The sequence below is a fragment of the Hyperolius riggenbachi genome, chromosome 2, assembly GCF_040937935.1.
Source record: "Hyperolius riggenbachi isolate aHypRig1 chromosome 2, aHypRig1.pri, whole genome shotgun sequence".
Classification (NCBI taxonomy): Eukaryota; Metazoa; Chordata; class Amphibia; order Anura; family Hyperoliidae; genus Hyperolius; species Hyperolius riggenbachi.
Genome location: NC_090647.1, coordinates 11,558,432 through 11,578,008, shown reverse-complemented (window position 1 = coordinate 11,578,008; position 19,577 = coordinate 11,558,432). Strand labels below are relative to the sequence as shown.

The following is a 19,577-nucleotide window of genomic DNA, read 5'->3' as shown; positions in this document are numbered from 1 at the left end:
CACAGCACAGTATGAGTACAAGGTAATGCTTAGTCACTGGAGGGGAGCATGGAGATCACACAGCACAGTATGAGTACAAGGTAATGCTTAGTCACTGGATGGAGCATGGAGATCACACAGCACAGTATGAGTACAAGGTAATGCTTAGTCACTGGATGGAGCATGGAGATCACACAGCACAGTATGAGTACAAGGTAATGCTTAGTCACTGGATGGGAGCATGGAGATCACACAGCACAGTATGAGTACAAGGTAATGCTTAGTCACTGGATGGAGCATGGAGATCACACAGCACAGTATGAGTACCAGGTAATGCTTAGTCACTGGAGGGGAGCATGGAGATCACACAGCACAGTATGAGTACAAGGTAATGCTTAGTCACTGGATGGAGCATGGAGATCACACAGCACAGTATGAGTACCAGGTAATGCTTAGTCACTGGATGGAGCATGGAGATCACACAGCACAGTATGAGTACAAGGTAATGCTTAGTCACTGGAGGGGAGCATGGAGATCACACAGCACAGCATGAGTACAAGGTAATGCTCAGTCACTGGATGGAGCATGGAGATCACACAGCACAGTATGAGTACAAGGTAATGCTTAGTCACTGGAGGGGAGCATGGAGATCACACAGCACAGTATGAGTACAAGGTAATGCTTAGTCACTGGATGGGAGCATGGAGATCACACAGCACAGTATGAGTACAAGGTAATGCTTAGTCACTGGATGGAGCATTGAGATCACACAGCACAGTATGAGTACAAGGCAATGCTTAGTCACTGGATGGGAGCATGGAGATCACACAGCACAGTATGAGTACAAGGTAATGCTTAGTCACTGGATGGAGCATGGAGATCACACAGCACAGTATGAGTACAAGGTAATGCTTAGTCACTAGATGGAGCATGGAGATCACACAGCACAGTATGAGTACAAGGTAATGCTTAGTCACTGGATGGGAGCATGGAGATCACACAGCACAGTATGAGTACAAGGTAATGCTTAGTCACTGGATGGGAGCATGGAGATCACACAGCACAGTATGAGTACAAGGTAATGCTTAGTCACTGGATGGGAGCATGGAGATCACGCAGCACAGTATGAGTACAAGGTAATGCTTAGTCACTGGAGGGGAGCATGGAGATCACACAGCACAGTATGAGTACAAGGTAATGCTTAGTCACTGGATGGAGCATGGAGATCACACAGCACAGTATGAGTACCAGGTAATGCTTAGTCACTGGATGGAGCATGGAGATCACACAGTACAGTATGAGTACAAGGTAATGCTTAGTCACTGGAGGGGAGCATGGAGATCACACAGCACAGTATGAGTACAAGGTAATGCTTAGTCACTGGATGGAGCATGGAGATCACACAGCACAGTATGAGTACAAGGTAATGCTTAGTCACTGGATGGAGCATGGAGATCACACAGCACAGTATGAGTACAAGGTAATGCTTAGTCACTGGATGGAGCATGGAGATCACACAGCACAGTATGAGTACCAGGTAATGCTTAGTCACTGGATGGAGCATGGAGATCACACAGCACAGTATGAGTACTAGGTAATGCTTAGTCACTGGAGGGGAGCATGGAGATCACACAGCACAGTATGAGTACAAGGTAATGCTTAGTCACTGGAGGGGAGCATGGAGATCACACAGCACAGTATGAGTACAAGGTAATGCTTAGTCACTGGATGGAGCATGGAGATCACACAGCACAGTATGAGTACAAGGTAATGCTTAGTCACTGGATGGAGCATGGAGATCACACAGCACAGTATGAGTACAAGGTAATGCTTAGTCACTGGATGGGAGCATGGAGATCACACAGCACAGTATGAGTACAAGGTAATGCTTAGTCACTGGATGGAGCATGGAGATCACACAGCACAGTATGAGTACCAGGTAATGCTTAGTCACTGGAGGGGAGCATGGAGATCACACAGCACAGTATGAGTACAAGGTAATGCTTAGTCACTGGATGGAGCATGGAGATCACACAGCACAGTATGAGTACCAGGTAATGCTTAGTCACTGGATGGAGCATGGAGATCACACTGTACAGTATGAGTACAAGGTAATGCTTAGTCACTGGATGGAGCATGGAGATCACACAGCACAGTATGAGTACAAGGTAATGCTTAGTCACTGGATGGAGCATGGAGATCACACAGCACAGTATGAGTACAAGGTATTGCTTAGTCAGTCACTGGATGAAGCATGGAGATCACACAGCACAGTATGAGTACAAGGTAATGCTTAGTCAGTCACTGGATGAAGCATGGAGATCACACAGCACAGTATGAGTACAAGGTAATGCTTAGTCACTGGAGGGGAGCATGGAGATCACACAGCACAGTATGAGTACCAGGTAATGCTTAGTCACTGGATGGGAGCATGGAGATCACACAGCACAGTATGAGTACAAGGTAATGCTTAGTCACTGGATGGGAGCATGGAGATCACACAGCACAGTATGAGTACAAGGTAATGCTTAGTCACTGGAGGGGAGCATGGAGATCACACAGCACAGTATGAGTACAAGGTAATGCTTAGTCACTGGATGGAGCATGGAGATCACACAGCACAGTATGAGTACAAGGTAATGCTTAGTCACTGGATGAAGCATGGAGATCACACAGCACAGTATGAGTACAAGGTAATGCTTAGTCAGTCACTGGATGAAGCCTGGAGATCACACAGCACAGTATGAGTACAAGGTAATGCTTAGTCACTGGAGGGGAGCATGGAGATCACACAGCACAGTATGAGTACCAGATAATGCTTAGTCACTGGATGGGAGCATGGAGATCACACAGCACAGTATGAGTACAAGGTAATGCTTAGTCACTGGATGGGAGCATGGAGATCACACAGCACAGTATGAGTACAAGGTAATGCTTAGTCAGTCACTGGATGGGAGCATGGAGATTAGGCAAGTTAGGTTCACTCAAATGCATAGCATGGGTGCACAGTAATGGAGGTGCAATATCAGGTAGGACACAAAAGGAGGAGGACCCTGCCCAAAGGCTTACAATCTAGAGGGAGAGGTTAGTGTTAGGAGTAAGCAGGGATAAGTTAGTGTTAGCAGACATGACTATGTACTTTGTATAGTGCTGCAAACGATGTAAAGACTCCCCCTTAGGTAGAATGAAATGTCCCACCATATGAATCTCCCCGACCACTGGATAAACCAATAAGAAGGCAAACTACACTGTGGATAAACCAAGTAACCATGACTTAGTGCAAGCCTCTCTTTCTTATACATACCTAGAATATACTTTACATTGGATGCACAAATGTCTTTGTTAAATGTAACCCTGTTATTCTGCTGTTGGCTGTAGCTGTGTGCTTGTTGTCACTTGTTATTTTGCTACAAGGATTGGAATGTGTTGTGTAACTTGTCACATACCTGCAGCTGGATAGGCCGTAGTGTTGAGGACAATTTCCCTCGCTGCTTACTATGGATGGACCCTGGAGTGGGTACAGGGAATCCTGGGTAACGAGCCAGGAGGGCAGGTAATCAGCTGGATACAGAGCTATCAGCAGGGTGGTAGTCAGACAGGCAGGGGCTGGCAATAGAGCGGGTTCTCAGGTGTCATTTGGCAGCAGAGCTTTGAGTTGCATATCACAAAAAAGCACACACAGAACAAGCTGCAATACTGCATCAGCTGGTGAATGGTTCTCTCCAGGGGTTCAGTATGATGTTTGGCATGAAAACGTGTGCGCACGTATACGTCCTTGTGTTCACCCATTTACGCCCAGTCGCCCATCCACAAACTTTCAAATGCACACCTTACGGCATGAATGTTCACACTGTGACCCAGAGTGAGTGAACTCGTTCAGCCAGAACCCCATTTGCTAGTATTGGGCAATCAACTGACCAGCTTGGCGCCATAAGACCACCATTCACCATTACAGTCTATGACATGCCTGCCAAAGTGTCCAGTTCACCTAATCCCACCTGGTGACCAGACGGGTGGGGAGACCAAAATGGACCACATTCGGGTCAAGAAGTTGTTTCCTGAGGTGTAGGTGTACCAACCCTCCACCACAGATGGATAAAACGGTAAAAAATATGTAAACAGAGCCAGCAATGTATGAATGGATTCAAAGCACTAAAATAGGAGTGTGAAGTAAAAATGGGTTACTAGACTCACATGGTCGCTGAACTTGTACATTAATAATAATGACCCTACCTGCATGTCCTGAGATAGATCACAGCTGTGTAAAGCAAAAACAAGAACAGTTGAGAGCCCATAATAGTGTAGTAGAATGTTACATTCCAAGTAAATACAATAAATAAAAGATGGGCACTCACAAAGGAGGGTTACCACCAAGGCAACCACTGCAATGGCAGGCAGTGCTGGTCGTAATGGAAAAATCTACACTTACGGATCATTACGCGTAATTGTACGCTATTACATATTATGCAATTACGGTTATGGTGTAGGAAATTATCTACGGATCATCACTGTAATTACGCGTTAACTTACGCAGTTACGCGTAAGGATACCGTAATGTAGGCGCTTACGCTACGATGTTACGAGTAGTGTCGTAATACCCATTAACGCGTACGTTTTGACGCATGCACGGATGATGTGTACGCAATAGACGTCACTGACAACTACTGCGTACGCATCATCCGTATGCGTCAAAACGTACGCGTGCGTATGCGTTCCGGGCACGCAACCCACAAAGAACACAGATCATGGCTGACAGCTTATATACTGAAGGGCAGGAGAAGATACTATTGGTTGCTTAGGATGTAGCTCCGAACCAAACATGTTGACTGATTGGTTACTCTTAGAAAAGGGGAGTTGTACGTTAGTAATTACGTGTAAAATTACGCGTAAGTTAGCATAAAATTACGCATATCAACACAATTACGGTAGACGGCGTAATTACGATACCGCTTTACGGCTTACGCGTAAATGAGTACACGTAAGACCGTAACTTACGCGTAAATTTGTAGTGAATTACGATGCGTAATTACGCTCATGCGTAATTTCGGCCCAGCACTGCACTCAGGTTAAAAGTCACACTCTGTAGACATGAAATATGAGGTAACACTCTTTCACCAAGGGTGGACTACACCACGTGATAAGTAAATGAACAGGCGCCAAAAGCGGAGTAAAAAAACGTATAATCCATTTAAAAGGGGAAAAGGTAGGCAGGGCCGGCCTTAGGTTTCACAGCGCCCTGAGCAGAACCAGATTTTGGTGCCCCCCCCCCCCCCCAAATTCATCCTCTTCGCGTGTGAACGCACCACACACATACACTAATGGGGGGGGGGGGGGGATCTGCTGCCTAAATACACTAAAAGGGGATCTGCGACTGTAAGACTAGTAGCCTAAGCCTATATACACTAAAGGGGGGATCTGCCTACAGTAAAGGTTAGATAGGTAGCTGCCCCCAGTATAGATTAGATAGGTAGCTGCCCCCCCCAGTATAGGTTAGATAGGTAGCTGCCCCCAGTATAGCTTAGATAGGTAGCTGCTGCCCCCAGTATAGATTAGATAGGTAGCTGCTGCCCCCAGTATAGATTAGATAGGTAGCTGCTGCCCCCAGTATAGATTAGATAGGTAGCTGCTGCCCCAGTATAGATTAGATAGGTAGCTGCCCCCCCCCCCAGTATAGATTAGATAGGTAGCTGCCCCCCCCCCCCCCAGTATAGGTTAGATAGGTAGCTGCCCCCCCAGTATAGGTTAGATAGGTAGGTTCCCTCAGTATAGTATAGATAGTGTAACACCTCTATAATGCTTTAACTGTAAAGAAATCCTCCAGACACCAATCAAGTTCTTTTTAAGAAATATTTGTATTAAATGATATGGATAAAAAAATAGTTTAGTGACAAAACATTCATAAACTTCTTATCTTCAGCCTGTTAGGATCAGGGCTAGTTCAGGAACCATATAAGTAATTCAGTTTATTAGCATTTACTTGCCAGAATTTTCCATACACAGCACTCTGCTATTTGTCACTTCTTCACTGCTGTCTTTTTAAAGTGGATCTGAATTCTTGCATAGGACAGAAGGGAAAGTAGAGAAATGTCTGGTGGTTACCTAGCAACATCCAGGATGAGACAAATATGTTGAATTGATAATTGTGAATGATCACTTAATGTATAAGAAGCACCGCTGTATTCTCTGTATTTTGTCTGCCAGCTGTTGTCACACAATCTCTTCAGACACTGCACTGCAGTCTTCACTCCTTTTCTGTAATCCTGTCACTTGTTGCTCTGTGTCACTCTTGTATGCATTGCTGTCCTGTTGTCTCTGTGTCACTGTAATGTCTCTGCTGTTTTCTGTTATCTCTCTCTGTTACAGGTACATTTTAATATCCTTGTCTTTCTTTCTTATTGCTTACTGTTTCTCTTCTGGCTTATCTCTCCAGTATTGCTGCTCTTTACTGGCCTGTAGCTGTGAGTGGTCTCTCTCCTCTCATGTAATGTCTGCAGCTCTTTTTCTCTTCCTTAGTTCAGTTTCCGGTAAGTGCTTACTTGTCTGTGCCTCTGCCTTGCTCAGACCGTCTCACCAATGGCTGGTCTCTTCCCGTGTCTCTACTCTATTTCCTCACAAATCAAGCGTATTTCTTGCTGCAGTACAGTATAGTATCGTGACACACTTTTTTTCTTGCTGCCTCATCACCTCAGTCTCCATGGCTACTTGACTCCTCCCCCTCACTAGCCTTCAACTGTAAAACTCAACTGTTACTTCCTCCCTGCACATGCCCAGCTTCTCTCTCTTCTTTCCTGCTCATGGGCTCCACCTGACAGCACCTGCAGGTTCCCTTTACAGCAGCACTTTCACAAAAAGTAAATGCATCTGTAACCCTTGGTGTGTGTGTCTGTTGCAATGACACACACACAGGGTTACATTCACCCCCTTTTTTTCAAATTGTAGTCCCTACAATTTTTCTTTTAACCAAGTCACAGTGTCTACATATAATCCGAACTGTTCAGGAAGTGGGGAATGTTGAGTATTTTTCCATTTTGACTCGTGGTCTAGTTCTGTTTGTGTAGAGCACCTTTGCTCTCCCTTCTCTGACTTCTCAAACTCTTTGCCTTGAGCTACCTTGACGTTTGTAAGCTGAATGGTTTCCGATGAACACTGTGTCCGTTTAGAACGCTTGAGCCGTTGAGGTTGTAGCATCGGTTGCCAATACAATTCCACTTCCTTTCTTCGAGAAGTATCTGTTCTATGTTGTAATACTTCATCTCCTACTAAGAAGTCGTTAATCATTACTTGCTGACTAGGTCCTGGTATTTCTCTATTTATCCGACTACTTTCACAGTCTTCAGCCTTCTGATGGCCTAAATCTTCTGGTGCTCTACCCTGAGCATGAATAATAGGTTCATCTGGATTCTTACTTTTGTTTCCTTCATTAGTTCCAGCTTCCAGAAAACTTTCAGTATCACTTGTTGTTCTTCCTGGTTGAGGAACAGATGAATCTGGATCACACCTCTGTCTAAATTCTTCATATAAAGTAGGTTGTACAGGGTATTTTGCTCCTCCTTGTTTCTGGCTGTACAAGAAGCTCTTCAAGTGATAATCACCATAGTGTCCCTGAGGCTTATATGGTCTCCAACGTCTTGCATCCTTGCTACCTTGAACTGGAGTTCCACCAGGGCCAGTTAAATTAGCGGCTTCTGTACCTTTCCGTCCTTCCACAACGTCAAATTCAACCAAATCTCCATCTCTTAGACTGCAAAGATAATGCCTGGGGTTGTTCTTCTTCATGGCAGACCAGTGCACAAACACATCTTCTTTGGTGTCATTCCGATTTAAAAATCCGTATCCATTTCGCACATGAAACCATTTGACAATGCCTAGAACTTTGGTTGCGATGACCTTATTTTTTCTCTTTAGCTTATCTTCCTTCCATTTCTCTGAAGCCTTCATCTTTTGTCCTGCCATGCGGACCACCACTGCAGAATTCCTTGATTTTCTCTGAAAACCTCTTCCACAGTCTCTTGCAGTGTGATCACTATGGTGACAGATCCAACATCCTGATTCCTCCGTGTTTCTATATCTCCACCTTGAATGTTCTGTTCTGAGTTCAGTTTTCTCCATGTTTTGTTTCATTTTGGCTAACTCTTCACTTAGTTCTTTGAGTGTTGTTTTTATTTCTCTCAATTTCCCCTGAGTATTATTGGTTATGAATTCAACTGCTGAATTTGTATGAGTAATCATAGTGGTGTTTTGTTGCAGTGTTCCCAGCTGATTGGTTTCTTCCTCCTGACTGAGCTTGATAGCTAAGCTTTGAAGTGTCCGGAAATTCAAACTTGGAGAATATTCTACTTTCTGTTTTAAGGATCTTTTAATAAAGTTGCTCCTTAATCCCCATATAAACTGATCTCTCAGCCACACAGCAGAATCTGTGGTAGTTTGTCCTCTTTCCTTTTCCTCTTTTATCTGTAGTCCACTCATTATTTCTTGTAAGGCATTGGCGAACTGAGGAATATTTTCGTTATCCTTCTGAATTCTGTCAACAAATCTCTTTCTCCATAAATGCAGCTCTGTAGGATCTCCATATATGTCTTCCAATACCTCGATAATTTGTTTCAGCGATACTGGTGTGGGCAATTTAGCATTAATTACTGTTCGTTGAGCATCTCCCTCCAAAGTTATAACTGCTATTTCCATATGCAGCTCTATGGGCACTTTATAAGCCTGCACAGCACTCTCTATTCTTTCACTCCACTCTCTCAGGGCCATATTATAACCATTGAACCTTGGTAGATATGCAGCTAACATCCCAATAGCAGTCATGGTCAACACTGATGTGTAGCTTGCTGACCATTCTCCTGCAGCCTGAGTAGCTGAAGCATCATTTCTGGTGGGTAGTGTAGGCTGAGACTCCATCTTCCAGTTTTAAGGCACTTAGGTAATATCCTGCCGACTGTACGCCAAAATGTAACACCTCTATAATGCTTTAACTGTAAAGAAATCCTCCAGACACCAATCAAGTTCTTTTTAAGAAATATTTGTATTAAATGATATGGATAAAAAAATAGTTTAGTGACAAAACATTCATAAACTTCTTATCTTCAGCCTGTTAGGATCAGGGCTAGTTCAGGAACCATATAAGTAATTCAGTTTATTAGCATTTACTTGCCAGAATTTTCCATACACAGCACTCTGCTATTTGTCACTTCTTCACTGCTGTCTTTTTAAAGTGGATCTGAATTCTTGCATAGGACAGAAGGGAAAGTAGAGAAATGTCTGGTGGTTACCTAGCAACATCCAGGATGAGACAAATATGTTGAATTGATAATTGTGAATGATCACTTAATGTATAAGAAGCACCGCTGTATTCTCTGTATTTTGTCTGCCAGCTGTTGTCACACAATCTCTTCAGACACTGCACTGCAGTCTTCACTCCTTTTCTGTAATCCTGTCACTTGTTGCTCTGTGTCACTCTTGTATGCATTGCTGTCCTGTTGTCTCTGTGTCACTGTAATGTCTCTGCTGTTTTCTGTTATCTCTCTCTGTTACAGGTACATTTTAATATCCTTGTCTTTCTTTCTTATTGCTTACTGTTTCTCTTCTGGCTTATCTCTCCAGTATTGCTGCTCTTTACTGGCCTGTAGCTGTGAGTGGTCTCTCTCCTCTCATGTAATGTCTGCAGCTCTTTTTCTCTTCCTTAGTTCAGTTTCCGGTAAGTGCTTACTTGTCTGTGCCTCTGCCTTGCTCAGACCGTCTCACCAATGGCTGGTCTCTTCCCGTGTCTCTACTCTATTTCCTCACAAATCAAGCGTATTTCTTGCTGCAGTACAGTATAGTATCGTGACACACTTTTTTTCTTGCTGCCTCATCACCTCAGTCTCCATGGCTACTTGACTCCTCCCCCTCACTAGCCTTCAACTGTAAAACTCAACTGTTACTTCCTCCCTGCACATGCCCAGCTTCTCTCTCTTCTTTCCTGCTCATGGGCTCCACCTGACAGCACCTGCAGGTTCCCTTTACAGCAGCACTTTCACAAAAAGTAAATGCATCTGTAACCCTTGGTGTGTGTGTCTGTTGCAATGACACACACACAGGGTTACATTCACCCCCTTTTTTTCAAATTGTAGTCCCTACAATTTTTCTTTTAACCAAGTCACAGTGTCTACATATAATCCGAACTGTTCAGGAAGTGGGGAATGTTGAGTATTTTTCCATTTTGACTCGTGGTCTAGTTCTGTTTGTGTAGAGCACCTTTGCTCTCCCTTCTCTGACTTCTCAAACTCTTTGCCTTGAGCTACCTTGACGTTTGTAAGCTGAATGGTTTCCGATGAACACTGTGTCCGTTTAGAACGCTTGAGCCGTTGAGGTTGTAGCATCGGTTGCCAATACAATTCCACTTCCTTTCTTCGAGAAGTATCTGTTCTATGTTGTAATACTTCATCTCCTACTAAGAAGTCGTTAATCATTACTTGCTGACTAGGTCCTGGTATTTCTCTATTTATCCGACTACTTTCACAGTCTTCAGCCTTCTGATGGCCTAAATCTTCTGGTGCTCTACCCTGAGCATGAATAATAGGTTCATCTGGATTCTTACTTTTGTTTCCTTCATTAGTTCCAGCTTCCAGAAAACTTTCAGTATCACTTGTTGTTCTTCCTGGTTGAGGAACAGATGAATCTGGATCACACCTCTGTCTAAATTCTTCATATAAAGTAGGTTGTACAGGGTATTTTGCTCCTCCTTGTTTCTGGCTGTACAAGAAGCTCTTCAAGTGATAATCACCATAGTGTCCCTGAGGCTTATATGGTCTCCAACGTCTTGCATCCTTGCTACCTTGAACTGGAGTTCCACCAGGGCCAGTTAAATTAGCGGCTTCTGTACCTTTCCGTCCTTCCACAACGTCAAATTCAACCAAATCTCCATCTCTTAGACTGCAAAGATAATGCCTGGGGTTGTTCTTCTTCATGGCAGACCAGTGCACAAACACATCTTCTTTGGTGTCATTCCGATTTAAAAATCCGTATCCATTTCGCACATGAAACCATTTGACAATGCCTAGAACTTTGGTTGCGATGACCTTATTTTTTCTCTTTAGCTTATCTTCCTTCCATTTCTCTGAAGCCTTCATCTTTTGTCCTGCCATGCGGACCACCACTGCAGAATTCCTTGATTTTCTCTGAAAACCTCTTCCACAGTCTCTTGCAGTGTGATCACTATGGTGACAGATCCAACATCCTGATTCCTCCGTGTTTCTATATCTCCACCTTGAATGTTCTGTTCTGAGTTCAGTTTTCTCCATGTTTTGTTTCATTTTGGCTAACTCTTCACTTAGTTCTTTGAGTGTTGTTTTTATTTCTCTCAATTTCCCCTGAGTATTATTGGTTATGAATTCAACTGCTGAATTTGTATGAGTAATCATAGTGGTGTTTTGTTGCAGTGTTCCCAGCTGATTGGTTTCTTCCTCCTGACTGAGCTTGATAGCTAAGCTTTGAAGTGTCCGGAAATTCAAACTTGGAGAATATTCTACTTTCTGTTTTAAGGATCTTTTAATAAAGTTGCTCCTTAATCCCCATATAAACTGATCTCTCAGCCACACAGCAGAATCTGTGGTAGTTTGTCCTCTTTCCTTTTCCTCTTTTATCTGTAGTCCACTCATTATTTCTTGTAAGGCATTGGCGAACTGAGGAATATTTTCGTTATCCTTCTGAATTCTGTCAACAAATCTCTTTCTCCATAAATGCAGCTCTGTAGGATCTCCATATATGTCTTCCAATACCTCGATAATTTGTTTCAGCGATACTGGTGTGGGCAATTTAGCATTAATTACTGTTCGTTGAGCATCTCCCTCCAAAGTTATAACTGCTATTTCCATATGCAGCTCTATGGGCACTTTATAAGCCTGCACAGCACTCTCTATTCTTTCACTCCACTCTCTCAGGGCCATATTATAACCATTGAACCTTGGTAGATATGCAGCTAACATCCCAATAGCAGTCATGGTCAACACTGATGTGTAGCTTGCTGACCATTCTCCTGCAGCCTGAGTAGCTGAAGCATCATTTCTGGTGGGTAGTGTAGGCTGAGACTCCATCTTCCAGTTTTAAGGCACTTAGGTAATATCCTGCCGACTGTACGCCAAAATGTAACACCTCTATAATGCTTTAACTGTAAAGAAATCCTCCAGACACCAATCAAGTTCTTTTTAAGAAATATTTGTATTAAATGATATGGATAAAAAAATAGTTTAGTGACAAAACATTCATAAACTTCTTATCTTCAGCCTGTTAGGATCAGGGCTAGTTCAGGAACCATATAAGTAATTCAGTTTATTAGCATTTACTTGCCAGAATTTTCCATACACAGCACTCTGCTATTTGTCACTTCTTCACTGCTGTCTTTTTAAAGTGGATCTGAATTCTTGCATAGGACAGAAGGGAAAGTAGAGAAATGTCTGGTGGTTACCTAGCAACATCCAGGATGAGACAAATATGTTGAATTGATAATTGTGAATGATCACTTAATGTATAAGAAGCACCGCTGTATTCTCTGTATTTTGTCTGCCAGCTGTTGTCACACAATCTCTTCAGACACTGCACTGCAGTCTTCACTCCTTTTCTGTAATCCTGTCACTTGTTGCTCTGTGTCACTCTTGTATGCATTGCTGTCCTGTTGTCTCTGTGTCACTGTAATGTCTCTGCTGGTTTCTGTTATCTCTCTCTGTTACAGGTACATTTTAATATCCTTGTCTTTCTTTCTTATTGCTTACTGTTTCTCTTCTGGCTTATCTCTCCAGTATTGCTGCTCTTTACTGGCCTGTAGCTGTGAGTGGTCTCTCTCCTCTCATGTAATGTCTGCAGCTCTTTTTCTCTTCCTTAGTTCAGTTTCCGGTAAGTGCTTACTTGTCTGTGCCTCTGCCTTGCTCAGACCGTCTCACCAATGGCTGGTCTCTTCCCGTGTCTCTACTCTATTTCCTCACAAATCAAGCGTATTTCTTGCTGCAGTACAGTATAGTATCGTGACACACTTTTTTTCTTGCTGCCTCATCACCTCAGTCTCCATGGCTACTTAACTCCTCCCCCTCACTAGCCTTCAACTGTAAAACTCAACTGTTACTTCCTCCCTGCACATGCCCAGCTTCTCTCTCTTCTTTCCTGCTCATGGGCTCCACCTGACAGCACCTGCAGGTTCCCTTTACAGCAGCACTTTCACAAAAAGTAAATGCATCTGTAACCCTTGGTGTGTGTGTCTGTTGCAATGACACACACACAGGGTTACAATAGGTAGCTGCCCCCAGTATAGGTTAGATAGGTAGCTGCCCCCAGTATAGGTTAGATAGGTAGCTGCCCCCAGTATAGGTTAGATAGGTAGCTGCCCCCAGTATAGATTAGATAAGTAGCTGCCCCCAGCATAGGTTAGATAGGTAGCTGCCCCCAGCATAGGTTAGATAGGTAGCTGCCCCCAGTATAGATTAGATAGGTAGGTGCCCCCAGTATAGGTTAGATAGGTAGCTGCCCCCAGTATAAGTTAGATAGGTAGCTGCCCCTCCAGTATAGGTTAGATAGGTAGGTGCCCCCAGTATAGGTTAGATAGGTAGGTGCCCCCAGTATAGATTAGATAGGTAGGTGCCCCCAGTATAGATTAGATAGGTAGCTGCCCCCCCCCCCCCCCAGTATAGGTTAGATAGGTAGGTGCCCCCAGTATAGATTAGATAGGTAGCTGCCCCCCCCCCCCGTATAGGTTAGATAGGTAGGTGCCCCCCAGTATAGATTAGATAGGTAGCTGCCCCCCCCAGTATAGGTTAGATAGGTAGATGCCCCCAGTATAGATTAGATAGGTAGCTGCCTGCCCCCCAGTATAGATTAGATAGGTAGCTGCCCCCCCAGTACAGGCTAGATAGGTAGGTGCCCCCAGTATAGATTAGATAGGTAGCTGCCTGCCCCCCAGTATAGATTAGATAGGTAGCTGCCCCCCCAGTACAGGCTAGATAGGTAGGTGCCCCCAGTATAGATTAGATAGGTAGCTGCCTGCCCCCCAGTATAGATTAGATAGGTAGCTGCCCCCCCAGTACAGGCTAGATAGGTAGGTGCCCCCAGTATAGATTAGGTAGGTAGGTAGGTAGGTGCTCCCCTCCCCTCATACTGGAGGGGGAGCCGCGGGGAGGGCAGCCCGACCTCTCCCTCCCTTCCTCTCCGGGCCACCCTCCGTGCTCCCCCCTCCGATGCTGCTGCAGACTGCAGAGAGAACAACTCACCTCCCTGGTTCCGATCGCCGGCGCCTCTCACGGTGTATCACTTGCCGCTGGTCTCCTCTTGTACATTGACACTGATACACAGTAAACTTCCTGTTAAGCAGGAAGTTTATTGTGCATCAGTGACAATGTACAAGAGGAGACCAGCGGCAAGTGAGAGGCGCCGGCGATCGGAACCAGGGAGGTGAGTTGTTCTCACTGCTGGCTGCAGTCTGCACTCTGCAGGGGGGAGCACGGAGAGCGCCCGGAGAGGAGGGAGGGAGAGGACGGGCTGCTCTCCCCGCGGCTCCCCCCTCCATCACGGTGGCCGCACGGGGGGGGGGGGGGGGGGGGGCGGAGCGAGATGGACACAGCCAGCTACATGCGGCCAGGCGGCAGGAGCGCCCCCTGGAAGCCGGCGCCCTGAGCGATGGCACAGGTCGCTCAGGTCAAAGGCCGGCCCTGAAGGTAGGTAGTGGAGGAATTACCTCCCCAAGTAGACTCGAAAACAGTTAATAATGAGCAAAAACACTTTTATTCATAACAAATAAAAGTATTTTTGCAGATCTTTGACTGATTTAGAGTCTAGTTGGAGAGGTAACCCCACCACTACCTCCCTTTTCCCCTTTTAAATGGATTTTATGATCACAGCTGTGCTTTCCTGAATACAAATCAAATCCCTCATCTTTCCCTCCAACTAACTCTACACTCTCTGAGTCCTCCAACACAACAGAAAGAAAGAAACAGTTCTGAATAGTTTCATGTTGTTTGAAGGCTGAATGAGCTGAAATTGATAGAATGTTGGCACTTTTCTACAGACAGAGAACAAGGAGACTCCATCTTGAACTTAAAGAACAACCAAGGTGACATGTGACATGATGGGATAGAAAAGGCTGTGTTCCTTTTCTTATTTCTCTGCCTGAAAGAGTTAAACCTGAGGTATGTAAGAGACATAACCATCACTGATAAGTAATTACAGCCATAAACACTTTCCTGTCAGTAAATGGCTTCTGAGAGCAGGAAAGAGATACAATGGGTAAAAAATTCATAGATTTGAGCTTTGGTATCCTTCAGTGAAGGTGTCATTGAGCAGAGACAATGAAACAGTAAAAACTAAATGTAAATATAAAATAAAACCGAGATATCTAAAAAAAAGTGGTAATTTTTAGGAGAAGGAGGATAGATCTAATTGTTTTTCTCATCAGTTTATTTTCACCTCGGATGCCCTTTAAAGTGCCTCTGCAAAGGTGGGAAGATGTCTGCTTTTTCGGAAGTGAAACTTAACCACAGAACATGTACAGAGGCCCTTGAAATTACATACCTACATCAACAGGAGCATCAATTTACTCTTTGGCAAGATGACCAAACAGCTTCTTTACATTGTAAGTTAGGATGTGCAACACATGTTGTTGAATTTGTTTGGTCCTTACCCCATAGATAATGGGGTTCAGGAAAGCTGGGACCAAGTTGTAAATGTTGGCCACGAATATATGGACATTAGGGGGAATTGTCGTTCCTCCAAACCTGTAGGCAACAAAAGTAAACAATGCTGGCAAGTAGGCACTGATGATCACGCAGATGTGAGAGCCACATGTCCCAATGGCTTTTTGCCGTGCGTCCTTAGTGGGCATTTTGAAGATGGATCTCAAGATCATGGAGTAGGATAGTCCAATAAAGGATAAGTCAAAGCCACAGACAGAAACGGACAATACTAACCCATATAAACTGTCTATTCGTTTGTCGCTACAGGCCACGTTGACCACAGCCATGTGATCACAGTATGAGTGTTCCACGATATTGTTACCACAGTACTGCAATTGCACCACCAAAAGTGGAAATGGCATGTTGAGCACAGTGGCCCTGATCAGGATGGCAAATGCAATCTTTTTGAGCAACGAGGCAGTGAGGACAGAGTGGTATCGGAGAGGGTAACAGATTGCCATCAAACGGTCGTAGGCCATAGAGGCGAGGATCCCCGACTCAACGACAGAAAGACCATGGACAAAGAACATTTGTATGAGGCAGCTGGTAGCATCAATAAGACCATCGTTCAGCCAGAAGATCCCCAGTGTCTTGGGCACAGTGGAAGTAGAGAAGACTATGTCATTAATTGCCAACATGGAGAGGAAGAAGAACATGGGGGTGTGAAGAGTCCTCTCGACTTTGATAACATACAATATGGCACCATTTCCTAGGATAACCAAAATGTAGAGGAAACAGAAGACAATGGATGTACTGAGGACTGTTCCATCATTCAACCCGGGGATGCCAATCAAGACAAATGTGGGTGGCATGTAGTGGCTATTGTTGGGAATGGGGAGCATCATCTGTTATTGACAAGAAGAGCTAAACTCACCATCAGCTAAAAACCACAACTATATAAAAGTAATACACTCTGCAAAAACACTAAAAAGGTAAATAAATTAAAAGCTAAAACTCCAGATATAAAGATAATTACTACAAGGAAGAGTTATCAAAAACAATGTACGTCAAAATTTTCATTTTAAAGTTGTTGGTGTTATAAACTAAACTAGAGGGAGCCATATATATATATATATATATATATATATATATATATATATATATATATATTGCTCCAAATGAATCTGAATGATCTGAATGAATGAAATATTCCTATTAAATACTTCATTCTTTACATAGTTGCATGTGCTGACAACAAAATCGCACAAATTATCAATGAAAATCAAATTTATCAAAGAGCCTCTGGATTTGGAGTCGCACTCAACATTAAAGTGGGAAAAAAACACCACAGGCTGATCCAACTTTGATGCAATGTCCTTAAAACAAGACAAAATTAGTCTCAGTAGTGTGTGTGTGGCCTCCATGTGCCTGTATGATGTCCCTACAACATCTGGGCATCTTACTGATGAGGTGGCGGATGGTCTCTTCAGGGATCTCCTCCCAGACCTGGAATAAAGCATCCACCAACTCCTGGACAGTCTGTGGTGCAACGTGGCGTTGGCGGATGGATCGAGACAAGATGCCCCAGATGTGTTCAGTTGGATTCAGGTCTGGGGAATGGGCGGGGCCAGTCCATAGCATCAATGCCTCCATCTTGCAGGAACTGCTTACACACTCCAGCCACATGAGGTCTAGCATTGTCTTGCATTAGGAGGAATCCAGGACCAACCACACCAGCATATGGTCTCACAAGGGGTCAGAGGATCTCATCTTGGTAACTAATGGCAGTCAGGCTACCTCTGGCGACCACATGAAGGGCTGTGCGGCCTCCCAAAGAATTGCCACCATACACCATTACTGACCCACTGCTAAACCGGTCCTGCTGGAGGATGTTGCAGGCAGCAGAACGTTCTTAATGACATCTCCAGACTCGTCATGTCTGTCACATGCTCAGTGTGAAGCTGCTTTCATCTGTGAAGAGCACAGGGCACCAGTGCCGAATTTGCCAATCTTGGTGTTCTCGGGCAAATGCCAAACATCCTGACTGGTGTTGGGCTATAAGCACAACCCCCACCTGTGGATGTCAGGCCCTCATACCACCATCATGGAGTCTGTTTCTGACCGTTGAGCAGACACACGCACATTTGTGGCCCGCTGGAGGTCATTGTGCAGGGCTCTGGCAGTGCTCCTCCTGTTCCTCCTTACACAAAGGCGGAGATAGCGGTCCTGCTGCTGGGTTGTTGCCCTTCTACGGCCTCCTCCATGTCTCCTGATGTACTGGCCTGTCTCCTGGACTCCTGGTATCCCCTCCATGCTCTGGAAACTACGCTGACACACACAGCAAAACTTCTTGCCACACCTTACATTGATGTGCCATTCTGGATGAGCTGCACTACCTCAACCACTTGTGTGGGCTGTAGACTCCATCTCAAGTTACCACTGGAGTGAAAGCATAGATCGACTGAGGATGCCATCTGTGTAGCTCTCCATGCTGCCCTCTCACACCTGGAAAAGCCCAACTCCTATGTTAGGATGCTCTTTGTTGACTACAGCTCAGCATTTAACACCATTGTACCTAGCCAGCTGACCAACAAACTCCATACACTAGGTCTTGCTCCCTCCATATGTACTTGGTTATTGGACTTCCTTACTAATCACCCTCAAACTGTCAGACTAGGAAAACAGACATCCTCCACCCTTACCCTGAGCACTGGCGTGCCACAGGGCTGTGTATTAAGCCCTCTACTCTATGCACTTTTCACCCATGACTGCCAGCCTATCCATACATAATTGTTAAGTTTGCAGATGATACGACTGTCATCTATATATATAAAATCGTGTGTGTGTGTGTGCGTGCGTGCGTGTGTGCGTGTGTGTGTGCGTGTGTGTGTGTCGCGATCACGCGAAAACGGCTTGACCGATTTGAATGAAACTTGGTACACAGATCCCTTACTACCTGGGATGATATGTTCTGGGGGTCTCGCGGCCCTCCTGCACACGTGGGCGGAGCTAAAAACAGCAAATCAGATTTCACCCATTCAAGTCAATGGAAAAAATGTAAAGGGCTCCCATTCTCACAGTAACCAAGCCAGAGTCCCCACACATGGCACAGTTGGTCACTTGGTGACCGAGGTTACAAATCCAGGAAAAGTGGGCGGAGCATAAAACTGCCAATCAAATTTCAGCCATTCATTTAAATGGGAAAATGTAAACTGCAGCCATTCTTAGACTGTTAATCGCAGGGTTCTCAAACTTGGTACACTTGGTCACTGGGTGAATACGATTACGATTCAAGAAAATGGGTGGAGCCTACAACAGCTAATCAAAATTCACCTATTGATTTTCAAGGGGAATATTTAAACTGCTGTTATTCTTACACTTTTAATGGCAGAGGCTTCAAACCTGCTACAGTCGGTCATTGGGTGACTGGGGTCCAAATTCACTAAAGGGGTGGGGCCACATACAGCCAATCAGATTTTTTTGGTGAATAAAGTGCTTCCATTCACATATTTTTTATGCCAGGAACCTAAAAGCTCACAAACTTGGTCATTGAGTGACTGTGTGTGTCAAGGTTACAAACAGTGGGCGGAGCCCAAAAAATTTTTATTGGGAAAATATAAACTGCAGCCATTTTTACACCGTTAATGGCAGGGTTCTCAAACTTTGCACAGTTGGTCACTGGGTGACTGAGATTAAGATTTTGGAAGGTGGGTGGAGCCTACAACAGCCAATAAAAATTCACCTTTTGATTTTCAAAGGGAATATATCATCTGCTACCATTCTCTTATACTGTGAAAAGCAGATTCCTCAAACCTGGTACAGTTGGTCACTGGGTGACTGGGGTCCAAATTCGTAAAGGCTCCCTATGTTGACTATTTCGTTGTAGCTCGGCACTGTTATTTGGCCTGAGGAAGCGGGCTCAGACCCGTGAAACGCGTTGCCTGTGCTATTAATAAAAATCCTTTG

General features: G+C 44.5%; 1 protein-coding gene across 1 annotated transcript; it reads right to left on the bottom strand.

The window, feature by feature from the left end:
- Positions 1-15,532: 15,532 nt before the first annotated feature.
- LOC137544580 (olfactory receptor 52Z1P-like) lies at positions 15,533-16,513 on the bottom strand. Its single transcript, XM_068265678.1, has one exon. It carries the CDS (start codon positions 16,511-16,513, stop codon positions 15,533-15,535), a length of 981 nt encoding a protein of 326 aa, XP_068121779.1.
- Positions 16,514-19,577: the final 3,064 nt, after the last annotated feature.

Bases quoted from the DNA above. Each gene is read 5' to 3' on its own strand.
- LOC137544580 (XM_068265678.1), bottom strand. From the start codon at position 16,513: ATGCTCCCCATTCCCAACAATAGCCACTACATGCCACCCACATTTGTC.